Genomic DNA, 17,564 nt, shown 5'->3' with positions numbered 1-17,564 from the left:
GTACTTTTGTGTTAACTATGCAGTTGTCAAGCCTTTCATGTTTACATACTTACTATTAAGTAAATGGACAGTATGTAAATTAAGTTAATTAAGATAATTTTTGTTTTTCTTTAGGGTGCCATTTGTGGCATTTGAAACCACCCTCTTGTCCTCTCTTAACGAAATTTAAAGAACCGAATACTAAAGTAATAGATCTGTCAAAATGTGTTATTGCCCTTGGTGAATTTTCAACATTGAATTCAAGTTCAAAACGTAATAATTCTGCTATTGTGGTAAGTATTAGAGTGCTCATCCTTTGTAGGGTGTTTCCTTCACATCTTTCAGAGGAAAAGAAAATTTTTGATATATACTATTGTAGCCTAGAGTTCCATTTTTTCTAGAGTCTAATTTTAAAAAATAAATCTTAATTGAAGTATACATTTCTTTTAAATACTACAGAGCTTTAAAAATATTTTAAGATTTAATGATAGCTAGTTTTTTTTGTTTGTTTTGGTTTTGGTGGCTTGCTGGTACAGGGATCTGAACCCTTGACCTGGGTATTGCAACACCATGCTCTAACCAGCTGAGCTAACAGCCAATAGCCAGTTTTGAAAGAATGTTAGATTATATAGCACATTAAGATTCTTTTTGGGGGCGGGGAGGGGGGCAGCTGGATGGGAGAAGGGATTAGACCCTGGACCTTACTGTTATCAGCATCATGCTGTAATCAACTGAGCTAACCAGCTAGCCTACATTTAGATTATAAATCACCATCATAATCTAATAAATGTGTAAAGTATACTTAGGTGAAAGGGAGAAAAATAAAAATAAGAACTAAGTCCTTTAGAAGTTTTGCAAATGCAGCTTTGTGTTCAGTTATTAAGGCTAATCAATCATACATTGAGATTGACTTATTAGGGACAGAAAGTGGTTGGTAGTATTGTGATTAACATGAATAGATGATGTGGGTCCATTATTGTGCATTTTATTCTTTATTGCAGTTTATGAGGACAAGGAAGGACTTTTCTGAAGAAGTAAGAAATCTTTTGCTGGAGGAAATTGGGTGGTCAAATCCTGAATTTTCCTTGAGAAAATATTTTCCCTTGCTTCTAAAAAAAAAAACTGAGCACCAGAAACTTTCTGAGTGTCATGATAAACAAGGTTAGTGATAATTATTATTATTTATGTTAACAATTCAGTTTTGAAAACACTAAGACAGCCATTGACTCTTGGATGTGGTCATCCAGACAGAACATTGCTTACAGATGGCAGGGAGAATTGTTCAACTTAAGTGAAAGCACCTTGTACAATGCACTTTCAGCCCCTGCCAGCTTCCAGAGAATGCCAACCCAAAGGTAGCTTTCCTTATGTTAAAATATTAATCATTCATTTAAGGAAAGCCTTAGATGAGACAATTTCAATCTATACAGCCTGTAAAAAAGGCAGTGTAAATGTTAAGATCTCCGCCTGCTTTCAGTGTATCACATTTGATTCTTCCCTTTTCATTTTAAAATCATTTGAACTGTTGGATATCTGGAAGTGATATTAAGATTACTGGGTATTAAAAGTTATTTTTTGTTAATTAGTAAACACATGCATTTCTATAATTCCCAAAATAGAAAGTCCACAACTGGAGCCTTATGTCAATAAAAAAGAAACCAAAAGGAAACGAGTGGAAACAGAAAATCATAAGTCAAAAAGAAAGAAACCAAATGAATATTCAGAAAGTCCAAAAAAGATAAATGGGAAGCCAGAAGAAATTGACAAAAGAAACAGTTCTTCTGGGATAAAGCTAGATTCTTCCAAAGGTATATTTTCTAAAACATCCCAGAAGAAACAAACTGCTTTGAATACAACATGTAAAGTGGGAATGGAAGCAGAAGATTTTGATATTCTGATGATAGATGATGACAAGGAGTGTGCATCAGAAATATCTTCTATTCCTGGTAAATTACATTTTCTGTTTCTGGTCCTAGAACTCTTGTTTAACCTCTCACTCTTTTACCCCCCTCTTTTTTTTGGCAGGGGGGTGGGCAGCTGGGCAGTACAAGAATGGAACCCTGGACCTTGGTGTTATCAGCACCATGCTCTAACCAGCTGAGCTAACTGGCCAGCCCCTCCCTTTTAATACACACTTATGGCAACTTTCAAAAAATACATATGTGCATAAAATAAGTGGAAGCTTCATTGATTAGAGGCTTACAGGTAACCATATTAACAGATTGGTGTTTAGTCTTTGATTTTTCTTTGCCTCTATAAATACAGATGCTTTTTTTAAAACCTGAGATCATACTATACATATTATTTTACAATGTATTTCACATATCTCTGACATGTTCCCATTCAGTTTATATAGCTTTTCCAAAGTATTCTATTGAATTGATTTAGTTCATTAACTTAAATAGCTCTATAGTATGTTTTAATATTTGATATAGTAAGTCTCCTATCATTTTTTAAAGTATTTTTATGTATTTACTTGACTAAATGAACTACAGGTTACTTTGCAGCCATAAATCCTAGTTAGATTTTGATTTTGCATTAGCTTATAGGTTAATATAGAGAGAAGTGGCATTTTTACAGTACTCATTCTTCTTGATTAAGAGTGTAGTATCTCTCCGTTTACTCAGGTTGACTTCATGGAATGTTTTCAATGTTTCTTTTCAGTGGTCATAAGTAGCTTCACTAAGATTATGCTGTCTTTATTCCTTAGATTATTTGTTTTTATACTACAAATTATTTTTCATAGTTCATGTTTCTTGAGTGGTTATTAAAAATTTAAATGTGTGTACTTACTTTCATAAGATTTTTATGTTGGTTAGGTTTTTTAGAGGGAAGAGTTCGGTGTGACAAATTTTAAATGTAAAGTTAAGTTTAAAATCACCTTTTTTGCCTTTTGTAAATATAAATATTTCTATAGATAACCTATTGTTACATTGTAACAATAATGTAAATGTGTAAGAATATATGCTTATATCAAGGGATGAATACCTTAATATATTTTTTTTTGCTTTAGATTCTGGAACTGAAGACATGCTTTGGACAGAAAAGTATCAACCTCAGAATGCCAGTGAGCTCATAGGCAATGAGTTAGCTATAAAAAAGTTACATAGGTTGGTAAAATTTATAAGAGAACTGAGAAATAGTTTACAAATTTAGCTTTATTATTTGTTTTATGTACACTAAAATTTAGAAATTATAATTATAAAGTAATATATTACATCATAAAATCTTATTTTTTTCTTTTTTTTTAATTGAAACATAATTGATTGTATGTGTTTGTGCGGTACAGAGCTGCATATCAATACCTATGTGCAATATGTGATGCTCAAATCAGGATAATTAGTATATTCAATCTTAGTATATTCAGTCTTAAATATTAGTGTACTCAATATTAATTAGTATATTCAAATCTTAAAAAAAAAAGAAAAAACAAAAATTTTAAGTGAAAAGTATCTTTCTTTTTTCACATTTCTACTCTACAGAAGTAACCCCAATTGAAAGTTTCTTGTAAAAAACTTCCAGAAAAAATTTTACTTGTATATTTGTTCCTTCCTTCCCTTTTTATTTGGCAGCTAGCCAGTACAGTAGTTCTTTCCTTTCTAACAAATGGAATCACATTACTGCCAATTCAGGTCCATAATCCTTTGTCTACAATTCCCACATCCAAAAAGTTTTGAAAACTGAAAGTTTATTGACTTTATTCATAAAGTTTATCATGATCTTTATCAATCATACTTAGTAGGAATTCATATTTTAAAAATATTAAGTGATTATGGATGTACTGTCTAGATCCCTTTAGGGGTATTATATAATACATGGCATATGTACCAAATTATCTTTCCAGTATCTGGAAAATTCTGAATTCTAAATCTACCTGGCCCAAAGAACTTAATATAAGGAATTGTGGACCCTTAATAATTGTTAATACCGTGAACTTGGTACTATTCTAAGTACTTGCACTATTCTTAGTTCATTTAATCTTTAGAACAATACTGAGGATGTATACTGTTGTCCTCATCTCTAGATGAAACTGAAGCCTAAAAATGTTGAGTTATTTGTCCAAGGTCACACAGCTGGAAAGTGGTGGAGCTGGGATTTAAACTCAGGTACTCTAGCTCCAGACTACAATTTGATCTTTCTACTTATACCTAACATTGTATATGAGGGATCTTTAAAAAGTTAATGGAAAGATTCATATTATATTTTAATTCTGTTTTTCCATGAACTTTTGAAGTTCCCTCCTATTATACATTGTTATGTCATCACACAGTCTTCCTCAGTTATTTTTAATTGTTGTGTACTGGTTTCTTATGTGAGTATACCATAGTATATCTTTTCCCCTACTGGTTTACTTTTAGGTTTTTCCTTTTAGAGGCTAATATAAACAATGTTGCAGTCAATATTCTTGCACATATAGTCTTGTCTATTTAGGAAATTATTTCGTTATAAAATATTCATGCCCATGTAAAAATATTTTACTATTTAGTTGATTCAGAGGCACTGTGGAGTGCTTAAAAATTAATGATATACCATAACTTCACCCAACAATCATTTTAACATAAAGTCTAAGAGATATCTATATTCTGCAAATTATTTTTATTAACATACATTTTCTTATGGTAGTTGGTTGAAAGACTGGAAAAGAAGAGCAGAATTGGAAGAAAGACAAAATTTGAAGGGAAAAAGAGATGAGAAACAGAAAGGTATTTTGAGTTATTTTTTTTCCGTTTCACTGAACATTTTTACAGTTAGATTAGCTAAAATTTTGTAAAAACTTTCTTAATTGTTTTTTTATGTTTGGTTTTATACATTTTGTAAATTCATTTTCCAGTATTTATTAGCAAGAAATTTGTGGAATTTGATCGTTGGGTTTTATGAGGTAGAGTTGATGCCTAAGCTATTATCATTTTATATGCATTTGAATAATTTTTCAGATTTGTCGGATAGCACAGACTTTAAAGGCAGTTCAGATGATGAAGAAGAGAGTCGTCTTTGCAATACTGTTCTTATAACAGGACCAACAGGAGTGGGAAAAACTGCTGCAGTGTATGCTTGTGCTCAGGAGCTTGGATTTAAGGTTAGTAATATCTACAGTGGAAAATGTTAATGTAATAATTACCCTTGAACTAAAAGAAAACATGGACCATTTGGCTCTTTTTTCATATATTCTACTTTTAGATATTTGAAGTGAATGCCTCTTCCCAGCGCAGTGGTAGACAAATTCTATCTCAGCTGAAGGAAGCGACTCAGTCCCATCAAGTAGACAAACAAGGTGTAAACTCACAAAAACCCTGTTTTTTTAATAGCTACAACATAGGCAAGTCACCAAGTAAGTGAATTATTTCCCTTAAGATATAATCGTTTGAAAAAAAATAACATCTCAGAAAATAATTTTAATTATCCACATTTTGCCATTCATTTTTTATCTTCTCTTACACGTACGCATGCTTTGCTTTTTTCCTGGACTATTTTAAAACAAATCTGAAGACCATCATATCATTTTACCCATCTATACTTCAATATGAATCTCTAACTGATAAGGGCTCTTTAAAAAACATAACTACAAAACCATAATCAGATTAACAAAATTTGCTATATTTCTTAATATCATCTAATACACAATTTGATGTCAGTTTTTTGTTGTTTCAAATGGTTTGTTCAAAGTAAGATCCAAACGAGCTCCATATGTTACATTTGATTAATGTCTCTTAAGTTTCTTTTAAACTCTCTAACAATTCCCTCACCCTTTCTTTTCAAGTTATTTGTCAAAGAACCTACCCCATTTGTCATAGAATTTACTAAAATATTTTTTTTTTGTCCTTACCTCCTTTGGCAACTCCAATTATAGGTATTTTAAACCACTTTAAGTTGTCTCACAGTTTTTCAGTCTTTCTTTTTCCTCTTTGTGTTTCAGTTTGGATAGTTATTACCATTGGATACTTATTACCATTTATTGAAGTTTACAGATCTTTTCTTCTGCAGTATTTAGTATGCTGTCTGTGCCATTCAGTATAGTTCTCATTTCTAGAAGTTTGATTTGGGTCCTTTTTATATCTTTTGTGTTTCTACTCATCATGTGCCCTGTCTTTGCTCTTGGTTTTTGAACATATGGAATCTGGTTATAACTGTTTTAATGTTCTTGTATACTAATTCTATCATCTCTGTCATTTCTGAGTTGGTTTCTCAGTTGGTTGATTTTTCCTCCTTATTATGGATTATATTTTTTCCTACTTTGGATTCCTGATAATTTTAATTGCATGTCAGACTTTGTACAGTTTACCTTATTAGGTGCTGGATATTTCTGTATTCCTATAACTATTCTTGAACTTTCTTCAGGGATGCAGTTCAGTTATTTGGAAACAATTTGCTCTTTTCTGGTCTTTTAAGCTGTATTAGGCATGACAATAGCAGCATTTAACCTAGGGTTAGTTTTGCCGCACTACTTAGGCAAAACCTTTCTGACTACTCTGTCCAGTACCCCATTTATTATGAAGTTTGCCATTCTGTCTGGTGGGAAGAGGAACTATTCCTAGCTCTCCGTGAGCCTCAGACATTGTTTCTGCTGATCCTTTACTGATGAGTGCTTAATTTTAGACTCAGGGGAGACTCTGCAGATTGCTCGAGCTCTCTTTGCACAGTCTCCTCTTACATATTCTGACCTGTGACCTCCATCCGCCTGGGTTTCCTCAGACTCTTCTGATGGTCTCCTCAACTCAGGAAAACCTGGATGGGGTTTCCCCTCCCCACTGTGACCTGGAAATTCTCTCCAGGCAATAAGCTGGGCAATCCTAGTGTTCACCTTGTTTGTTTGTCTCTCAGTGATCAATGTCCTTTGTTTCATGGTGGCCAGTCTTAAAAAGTGTTGTTTCGTATATTATGTCCAGTTTTTGTTTGTTTATTTTTGTTGTTATTTCAGATTGGAAGGTAAATCCAATCCCAGTTACTATATTATGACCAGAAGTAGAATCCTGTCTTTTCTTTTGATGCTCATATTTTCCCATCTTTGGCTAGCAGGGAACTGTTTTCATTGGTCTGTGTTCTTTTGGCATAGCCCCAGTAATGTTTGATACTTCCTTTTTTTTTTTTAAATGTTTTGTTTTGTTTTTATTGGTTATGAATATTCATGGGGTTCAAAGCAAGTTGTGGTTTCTGCTCCGTGTGCTCAGCAGCTCCAGCCTGGAAGCAGTTGGATTTGAAATGGTCCCAGTGGTTTTTTTCTTTCTCTCATTGTGACTTCTCCTGCCATCATGTGCTCCACAGGTCTCTCCTCCTCTTCCCCTGAGTTCTAGCGGCCCCAGCTTGGCTGTTGTTGCTTTTTTATACTTGTAAATTAGTTGATTTGTGGGAGAGAGTGACGCTGGGGACCATCTATTCCACCATCTTGACCTGAAGTCAACCATTTATTTTTAAACTTTGTATCCATCCTCCAAAGCATCTCTAGAAATACATGTTACATGCTTGCAATATCCACTTACTGCAGCTTGACAACAAAGTTTTGTAGGAGCTCAGTGTATACTCTTATTTTTCCTCCAGACTTCAAGCAAGTGTAGAGAGCGTCAGTGGAGGGATTATGAATATTATTTGTTTAAAGAATGTGTGTTTCTTTGGAAAAGAGTGTCTTTTCCAAATGACTGGTTTAACCATTGTACTGTAGAATAAATACAACAATAGTAATATTTGAATGTAGAAGGTATTTGAATTTAAGAATGAAAGAAAACTTCTGTCTTTGATCTTTAACTGGTAAGAATAGAAATAAAGAATGTGGTTAACTGTATATTTTGCCATCTGTCTAATTTTTAAAACATTTATCTTTCAATACAATTTGTTTTTGGCAGAAAAATTAAACTCCCCTAAGAAGGTTGTTACATCACCAAGGAAACTTCCTCCACCATCACCAAAAAGTAGTGGACCAAAGCGAGCACTTCCCCCCAAAACTTTGGCAAATTATTTTAAGATATCTTCCAAACCAAAAAATAAAGAAGAAACAGGACCACTTCCGGAAAATAATAAAGGTGAGACATTAAGTGGACAAAATAAATTTGACATTTCTTAATATTAATGACCCTGATATATAAAAATATGAGCATATTTCAAGAGTCCCTGTACTATTTGTTAAACCTCAGCTACACTGAACATCCTACATATAAGAGTTTTGATATTTTGTTTCAGTTTTTTCTTTGTTTTCTTGTTTCAGTTTTGATAAGATTTCAGTTTGAGCTATTCTGTGGAAATATCCAATGTTTTATTAAAAGATGATTTTTACAGGGCCGAGCCCGTGGCGCACTCAGGAGAGTGCGGCACTGGGAGCGCGGCGACGCTCCCGCCGCGGGTTCGGATCCTATATAGGAATGGCTGGTGCACTCACTGGCTGAGTGCCGGTCATGAAAAAGACAAAAAAAAGAAAAAGATGATATTTACTTAAAATATTAATATTATATTTATCCAGGAATCAAAAATTCTTTTGAACAGAAACAAATTACTCAGACTAAGTCTTCAAATGCAACTAATTCAAATGTCAAAGAATTTGGAGTTGAGGAATCCAACAGAAAAAATGCAACATCTCTCATTCTTTTCGAGGAGGTAGGCTTTACATGTGTGTGCATGCCATCTCGTGATAAAAATTTATTTTAATGATTACTAAATGTTTTCTTATAAAGAACTTTAAAATAGCTAACAAAGTCAGGAGAACTTTCTATTTATTTGAAATTAAAGCAATTGAAACCATCAACTCTAGAAGAATTTTTCAGGAAGATGATTAATGCAATTCAAGGTTACTAATATCATTCAATGATTGTAGAAATTATTCTGATTCATATTCAGTTATAGGTGACTGGATTTCTTTGGTTTTAATATTTGATATTTGATAATTTTTAACTCATTTGTAGTGTAAGACATTATAAGCTTTCAGCATGGGCTGAATTCACACTGTTCATTAATTCATAAATTTTGTCTGTAACAGACATCTAATATTTATATGTAACTGATATCCAGGAAGTGTGTTATTACTCATTACATTAATATTCTAATAAATGGTTTGTAGGTTGATGTCATTTTTGATGAAGATGCTGGGTTTTTGAATGCAATCAAAACATTCATGGCAACAACTAAACGACCTGTAATCCTTACTACAAGTGGTAAGTAACAATTAGTTACTGTTGGTTAAAATAGTCAAGGAAAGCTTCTAATTTTAGTCAGAAATGTTCCTTTAACAATGCAGATAGAGAGATTTATGGACTAGCTAGTAAAGATATTTTGGTAGGAAAAATATGAGATCCTTCTCCTGACCTCTTCTTTATTCCTATAATTAGATCACCAAACCTTATTTATTGGTCAAGATTTTTTATGCAACCCAACCTTTCTGCAGTTCCTTGATACTGAACTTAGCCATTCTTTAGCTCCTGATAATACTTCCATATGGATTATTGCATACTTTAGGTAAAGTAACCCCTCATCAGCCTAACAGAATTGACCCATCTTCTCAAGAATTAGCATTGGATATTTAATTTTAAAAACTTACTTAAACAATTTCTTCTCTTTTTTTTAACATTACAAATATTATATTATATTAATGTTTTTTAATCTTTTTCATTGCAAATATTCAGGATGCTAGCTCTGCTATGGATTCATAGAAGAAAATGTGTTTGTGTTAGGCTCCACTTACAAATTAATGGCCCATCTGACAGTTAGTGATTGTACTATAAAAATATTGACTAAAATCTTATTAATCATAAGTTAGGTGATAGTTTAATTAAAAGATAGTTATTTTAGGTCAAGATAGAAAGTTTCTTGACAGTTTATAATTTGCTTAGTATTATACTTTCATTACTGATGAAATGCTGACTATTTTCATATTGAAGTATGAAAAAGTTGTTTCAGTGATCTTAATGTTAAAAAATGTTTTTTTTTTTCTGTAGATCCAACATTTAGTCTAATATTTGATGGCTGCTTTGAAGAAATCAATTTCAATACTCCTTCCCTGGTAAGTTTTGAATTTTGATGATAAATTGTATATCAAAATTATGTAAAAAGTAGTTTTTTATTAAATTTAGTCATAATTTTTTGTTTTTGGTGGCTGGCTGGTACAGGGATCGGAACCCTTAACCTTGGTGCTACAAGGCCATGCTCTAACCAACTGAGCCAACTGGCCAGCCAAGTTATCATAATTTAAAAATGTGGTTGCTAAGAGATATGTGCTTGCTAAAATTTTTTGAGTTTTAGGAAACTTCTGATGTTTTTTGGGGTTTTTTTTGCTTTCAAAAAGATTTTTAAAAAATATTTAAGTTTTTACTAGACTCCAGTGTTCATTAGGTTTTTTCCCTAGTAATAGTACTTTATTGAGGTGAAATTTTTTTTTTTTTTTTTTTTTTTTGTCTTTTTCGTGACCGGCACTCAGCCAGTGAGTGCACCGGCCAGTCCTATATAGGATCCAAACCCATGGCGGGAGCGTCGCCGCGCTCCCAGCGCCACACTCTCCCGAGTGCACCACAGGCTCGGCCCTATTGAGGTGAAATTTAAATATAGTTAAAATACTCTTCTTAAGTGTACAACTTGACAAATGTTAACATATGTAAAAACCCATGTAATCATCACCCAGATCAAAATATAGAAGAACATTTCTGTCACCTCCAAAAGTTTTTGTGGGCCCTTTCTAGTCAGCATCTTCTTCCCCACCAGAAGTAACTATTATTTTTTTTTTACAAAGATGAATGAAATTGACTTTTTTTTTTCTGATATACAGTTCTATGAATTTTAACACATGTATAGATTCATAAGCCATCACCACAATTGGGAGATAAAACAATTTATCATCCCATAAAACTCCTGTATGCTGGGCCGGCCCGTGGCTCACTCGGGAGAGTGCGGTGCTGGTAACACCAAGGCCATGGGTTCGGATCCCATATAGGGATGGCCGGTTCACTCACTGGCTGAGTGTGGTGCTGACAACACCAAGACAAGGGTTAAGATCCCCTTACCGGTCATATTTAAAAAAAAAAAAAAAAAAAAAACTCCTGTATGCTACTGTATACCAACACAGATTTAGTTTTGAAATTTCAAATAATAGGAAACAGACATTATGTGCCCTTTTGTATCTGACTTCTTTCACTCAACATGTTTCTTAGATTTATCCATGCTGTTGTATCAGTGGATTTGTTAAGTCATATTAGCTATTTGTTTAAATTTTTTTTTTTTTTTTTTTTTTAAAGATGACGGGTAAGGGGATCTTTACCCTTGACTTGGTGTTGTCAGCACCACGCTCACCCAGTGAGCTAACCAGCCATCCCTATATGGGATCCGAACCCGTGGCCTTGGTGTTATCAGCACCGCACTCTCCCGAGTGAGCCACGGGCCGGCCCACTATTTGTTTAAATTTAAGACTCTACCAAATAGGTCTCCAGTGCATGGGAATTCTGGCAGATATTGAGTCTTTTTCACTTAAGCCATGTTAGTGGTTTCCGTGTGTGTGTGTGTGTGTGTGTGTGTGTGTTGTTTTTTTCACTTAAGCCATGTTAGTGGTTTCCGTGTGTGTGTGTGTGTGTGTGTGTGTGTGTGTGTTGTTTTTTTCACTTAAGCCATGTTAGTGGTTTCCGTGTGTGTGTGTGTGTGTGTGTGTGTGTGTGTGTGTGTGTTTGCTTTTTGTTAATTAGTGTTTTTTTTTTTTTTTGTCTTTTTCGTGACCGGCACTCAGCCAGTGAGTGCACCGGCCAGTCCTATATAGGATCCGAACCCGTGGCGGGGCGTTGCCGCGCTCCCAGCGCCGCGCTCTCCCGAGTGCGCCACGGGCTCGGCCCGTTAATTAGTGTTATTGAAGTATAATTTTCTAGTAAAATTTAATAGTAAAGTTCACTCACTTTTAGTGTATAGCTCAATGAATTTTGACAAATGTGTATATAAAACATGTTCATCAGATATAGAACATTTTCATTACCTAGAAAGTTCCCTCATACCCATTGTGTTTGGTCCCTTCCTGTAACCCCTAAGCTCTGGCAACTAACAATCTGCTTTGTGTCACTATAGTTTTGCTTGTTATAGAACTTCATGTAAATAGAATCTTATAATATGTAGCATTTTGAGTTTACTTTTCATAAAGCTTTCTCAGATTCATTCATGTTGCATGTGTCAGTAGTTCTTTCCTTTTTAGTAACAAGCATTATTCTATTGTATGGATATACCTTAGTGTGTTTATTCATTCATCTATTGATAGACATTTGAGTTGTTTCTAGTTAAGCTATGACAAATAAAGCTGTTATGAATATTCACATTAAAATCTTTGGACATATATATCCATTTCTCCTACTTAAATACTTAAAGGAGGAATTGTTGGCCCATTTAACATTACAAGAGCCTGACAAACTTTTCTGAAGTTTTCCAATATTTTACATTCCTACCAGCAATGAATGAATCCAGTTGTTTTACATACTCATTAGGACTTAGAACTGTCCATTTAAAAATTTCTAATGCCAGTCACCTCAGTTGGTTGGAGCACAGCCTTGTAACACCAAGGTCAAGGGTTTGTATCCCGTAATCGGCCAGCACCCCCTAAAATTTTTTTTTTCATCCATATTATTAATTACATATTGGAATCTCATTGTGGTTTTTATTTGCATTTTCTTAATGACAGGATACTGAGCATCTTTTCATGGGCTCATTTACCATTCACATCTCTTCTTTGGTGAAATACCTGTTCAAATCTTTCACCCATTTATTAAATCAGTTGTGTATCTCCTTGTTGAGTTGTAGCAGATTTTTATATATTTTGGATACAAGTTTGTATTAGATAGGTATTTTGTAAATGTTTTTCTCCCAATTTGTGACTTACCTTTTCATTTTTTTTTAATTGTGAAGAGTAAAATAAGTCTTACATAGCTTTAGCTGTTACATTTCTGTAAGAAATCTTTTCTTTCTGTAATCTATTTAGAGTTTAGTTTTGTATGCAATATAAGGTAAGACATAAGATTCATTTGTTTTCCTTATAGATACTCAATTGTTCAAGCACTATTTGTTTAAAAGACTCTTTTCTATCGAATTACTTTAGTTTTGTCAAAAATCAATAGACTGTGTATGAGTCTTATTCTGTTCTATTTATGTGAAAATATGATACTATCATGATTACTATAGTTCTGTAACAAGTCTTGAAACAAAGTAGTGTTAGTCCTCCAACTTCATTCTTTTGCAAAACTGTTTTGGCTATCATAGGTCATTCATTTCTCTATTAATTTTAGAAATCCCTTGTCAATGGTTATAGTTTATGCTTGTGTTTTGACTGGAATTGCACTGAATTTATAGGTCAATTTTGGGAGAACTAACAATAATATTGAGCCTTCTGATTTATGAACATAGTTTACTTTTGGGAGGTTTAGTTTCTCTCAACAATGTTTTATAGTTTTCATCATATAAACTTTGCACATTTTGTTAAATTTAGTCCTAGGTATTTAATGTTTTTTGATGATATTGTAAATGGTATTATAAAAATTTCAATTTCCTATTGTTTATTGCTGATATATAGAAATACAATTAATTTTTGTGTATTGATTTTATATCGTATGACCTTGCCAAACTCATGTATTAGTTGTAGTAGTAGATTCCTTAGGATTTTCTGCATTGACGATCATGTTGATTAAAAACACTTTTATTTTTTTCTTCCCAATCTGTACCTTAATTTCTTTTTGCCATATTGCACTGGCAACTACCGGTGTACCTTCGGTACAATGTTGAATATAAGAAGGTAACGTGGACGTCTCTGTCGTGTTCCTGATGTTGGGGGAAAAGCATTCAGTCTTTTACTTTCTTTTTTTCTTTTAAAAGATGACCGGTAAGGGGATCTTAACCCTTAATTTGGTGTTGTCAGCACCACACTCTCCCAAGTGAGCTAACCAGCCATCCCTATATAGGGATCTGAACATGTAGCCTTGGTGTTATCAGCACCACACTCTCCCAAGTGAGCCACAGCCTGGCCCTTAGTCTTTTACTAGTAAGTGTGATATTAGATGTACATTTTTCACAGATGGTCTTTATCAATTTTTTTTTTAGTTTTCCAATGAGTTTTTATTACTAGTTAAACTCATGATTCAAAAATATGGAACGCTTCATGAATTTGTGTGTCATCCTTGCGCAGGGGCCATGCTCATCTTCTCTGTATCGTTCCAATTTTAGTATATGTGCTGCCAAAGTGAGCACTAGCTGAGAGTTTTTGATCATCAGTGGTGTTGAATTTTGTCAAATACTCCATCTTTTGCAACAGTTTTAATCCTTTTAATTCTATTAATGTCTGTTTAATGTGCTATAACAGAATACCTGAGACTGAGTACTTTAAAAAGAAAAGAAGTTTATTTGGCTCACAATTCTGCAGCTAGAAAGTCCAAGATCAGGCAGCCCATCAGTAAGGGTCCTGTGCTGCTTCTACTCTTGGCAGAAAGCAGAAAGGGAAGCTAGAATGTGCAAAGAGATCACATGGCAAGAAAGGAAGTAAGAGAAAGTCTAAGAAGCTGAACTTGCTTTTATAGCAATCTGCTCTCTGGGTAACTAATCCAGTCTTGCCAGAGCGAGAATTCACTCACTCCCACAACATTAATCTATTCATGAGAGATCCACTGCCATACCAAACACCTTCCACTAGGCCCTACCTCCCAACACCATCACTTTGGGAATCAAATTTCAACATGAGTTTTGGTGGGGACAAACTGCATCCAAACCATAACAATTAATATGATGAATTATATTGATTGATTTTTGAATGTCAAGCCAGTCCTAGGATAATACAGTCATGATGTATTATGCTATTTACGTAATGCTGGGTTTGATCTACTTATATTTTGTTAAGGATTTCTGTGTCTACATTCATGATACTGGTGCATAGTTTCCCAGTCACATAAGATGGATTAGGACGTGTTCCTTCTTCTATATTCAGGAAGAATTTATATAGAACTGGTATTATGTCTTCCATAAATATTTGGTAGAATTCATCACTGAATCCATCTGGGCTTTCAGATGTTTTTGTAAAGATTTTTAACTACAAATTGAATTTCTTTATTAGATGTAGAGCTCTTCAGGCTTTACAACTTATTGTTGTAAAGTTGTTCATAAATATTCTCTCAGTGTTCATAGGATTTGAGATGATGTCCCCTCTTTTATTCCTAATATTGGTAATGTGTCATGTCCTTTTCCTTCATCATTATGGCTAGTAGTAGTTGATCAGTTTTCTTGATATTTTCAAAGAACTAACTTTACGTTTCCTCATTTTTGTTCCTTTTTGTTCGTTTTCTATTTCATTGACTTTTGCTCTTATATTTATTATTTTCTTCCTCCTTTTTTGGGGGGGGGTTTAATTTACTTCTCTTTTTAATAAGGAAGCTTAGATCATTGATTTTTAGAACCTCTTTCTTTTTTAATTTAAGCATTTAATGCTATATATACCTTTCCAAGCACTGCTTTAGCTGCACCACACAAATTTTGATATATTGTCATTTCATTTTCATGCAGGTCAAATACTTTTGAATTTTTCTACTGATTACTCCTGGTCAGAAAACATACTCTGTATGATTTCAATCCTTTTAAATTTATCAAGAGTCCTTTGATTACCCAGAATATGGTCTATCTTGCTGAATGTTGTGTGCATTTGAAAGAATGAATATTTTGCTGTTGTTAGGTGGAATGTTCTATAAATATAAATTAGGAAAAGTTATTTGATAGTGTTTTTAAAGTCTTTTCTATCCTTACTGTTTTCTTTCTCTTTTCTTTCTTTCTTTCTTTTTTTTTTTTTTTTTTTTGGTGGCTTGCCAGTTCAGAGATCCAAACCCATGACCTTGATGTTATAAGGCTGTGCTCTAACCAACTGAGCTAACTTGCCAGCCCTCTTTTTCTTTTTGAGCTGGTGGCATGTTTGTTTATTTGTTTGTTTTTGTTGTGTAAGAACACTTAACATGAGATCTATCCTTTTAACAAATGTATAAGTCCATAATACAGTATTGTTAACAATAACAACAATGTCGTATGGCAGTTCTCTACAACATATTCATCTTGCATAACAGAAACTTTATACCCACTGAACAGCAACTCCTCATTTCTGTTTCCCCCCAGCCTCTGGCAACAATCATTCTACTCTCTGTGTCCATGAGTTTAATTATTTTAGGTACCTCATATAAGTGGGATTATGCAGTATTTGTCCTTATGTGACTGGCTTATTTCACTTAACATAATTCACTTATCCATATTATCACATATGGCAGGATTTCCTTCTTAAGGCTGAACAATATTCCATTATACTTATATACCATATTTTATTTATCCATTCATCTTTCAATGGATATTTAGGTTGTTCCATATCTTGACTACTGTGAATAAAGCTGCAATGAACATGGGAAGGCAAATATGTCTTCAAGATCCTGATTTCAGTTCTTTTGGATATATACCCAGAAGTGGGATCACTGGATCGTATAGTAGTTCTATTTGTAAGTTTTTGAGGAACCTCCATACTGTTTTCCAGACTGGCTGAACCATTTTACATTTCTACCAGCAGTGCATAAGGATTCAAATTTCTCCACATTCTCACCAACACCTGTAACTTTTTTTTTTTTTTAAATAATAGCCCTCAAACACACACAATTGCTGACTTTTAGCTAGATTAAGAAAAAAAGAGCAAAAACTCAAATAAAATCAGAAATGAAAGAGACATTAAAGTTGATGTTACAGATTGAAAAAGGATTATAAAAGAGTGCTACAGGTTGAGCATCCCTAATCTGAAAATCCAAAATCCTGAATGTTCCAAAATTCGAAACTTTTTGAGAACCAACATGACATTCAAAGGAAATTTTCATTTGGAGCATTTTGGATTTTGGATTTTTGGGTTAGGGGTGCTCAACCTGTATATACTCTGCAAATATTCCAAAATCCAAAAAAATACAAAATCTGAAACACTTCTGGTCCCAAGCATTTCAGATAAGGAACACTCAACTGGTATACGTAATTATATGCCAACAAATTGGATAGCCTAAAACAAATGGATAAATTCTTAGAAACACACAACCTACCATGACTGAATCATGAAGAAACAGAAAATATGAACAGACCAATAACGTGTAAGGAGATTGAATCCATAACCAAAAACCTTTCAACATGGAAAAACCAAGGACCAGATGGCTTCACTGGTGAATTCTACCAAGAATTGAAAGAAGAATTCACACCAGTCCTTCTCACTTTCTTCCCCCAAACTGAACACTTCCAAATTCATTTTATGACAGCAGCATTATGCTAACACCAAAGCCAGAAAAAGACACTACAAGAAAGGAAAACTATAGGCCAATATCCCCGATGAACACAGATGCAAAAATCCTCACCAGAATACCAGCTAACCAAATTCAACAGCATGTTAAAAGGATTATAAACAACAACCAAGTAGGATTTATCACTGGGATGCAAGGATGGTTCACCATATGAAAATCAACTTATTTATTTATTTATTTTGGCAGCCAGCCACTATGGGGACCCAAACCCTTGACCTTAGTGTTATCAGCACTGTGCTCTAATCAAGTGAGCTAATGAAAATTAATGTGATATACCACTTTAAAAAAACAAAGGAAAAAAGCACATGA

At 33.7% G+C, this 17,564-nt stretch overlaps 1 protein-coding gene and 1 non-coding gene across 2 annotated transcripts in view; one reads left to right on the top strand and one right to left on the bottom strand.

Moving 5' to 3' along the window:
* Window positions 1-17,564, top strand: part of ATAD5 (ATPase family AAA domain containing 5) — a 50,148-nt gene that overhangs the window by 22,804 nt on the left and 9,780 nt on the right. The window contains exons 8-18 of the mRNA XM_063112121.1: window positions 115-272; window positions 981-1,140; window positions 1,599-1,787; window positions 2,993-3,089; window positions 4,603-4,682; window positions 4,914-5,056; window positions 5,158-5,308; window positions 7,815-7,991; window positions 8,426-8,559; window positions 9,020-9,113; window positions 9,894-9,958. Coding sequence (XP_062968191.1) covers window positions 115-272; window positions 981-1,140; window positions 1,599-1,787; window positions 2,993-3,089; window positions 4,603-4,682; window positions 4,914-5,056; window positions 5,158-5,308; window positions 7,815-7,991; window positions 8,426-8,559; window positions 9,020-9,113; window positions 9,894-9,958 — 1,448 coding nt within the window. The remainder of the gene's footprint in view (window positions 1-114; window positions 273-980; window positions 1,141-1,598; window positions 1,788-2,992; window positions 3,090-4,602; window positions 4,683-4,913; window positions 5,057-5,157; window positions 5,309-7,814; window positions 7,992-8,425; window positions 8,560-9,019; window positions 9,114-9,893; window positions 9,959-17,564) is intronic.
* LOC134389742 (U6 spliceosomal RNA) lies at window positions 14,048-14,154 on the bottom strand. The gene has a single exon (XR_010024720.1). It is a non-coding gene; the product is annotated as a U6 spliceosomal RNA (small nuclear RNA).

The sequence above is a fragment of the Cynocephalus volans genome, chromosome 10 (assembly GCF_027409185.1).
Source record: "Cynocephalus volans isolate mCynVol1 chromosome 10, mCynVol1.pri, whole genome shotgun sequence".
Lineage (NCBI taxonomy): Eukaryota > Metazoa > Chordata > Mammalia > Dermoptera > Cynocephalidae > Cynocephalus > Cynocephalus volans.
Note: the sequence above shows the minus strand (reverse complement) of the source record. Positions and strands in the feature narration are given on the sequence as shown.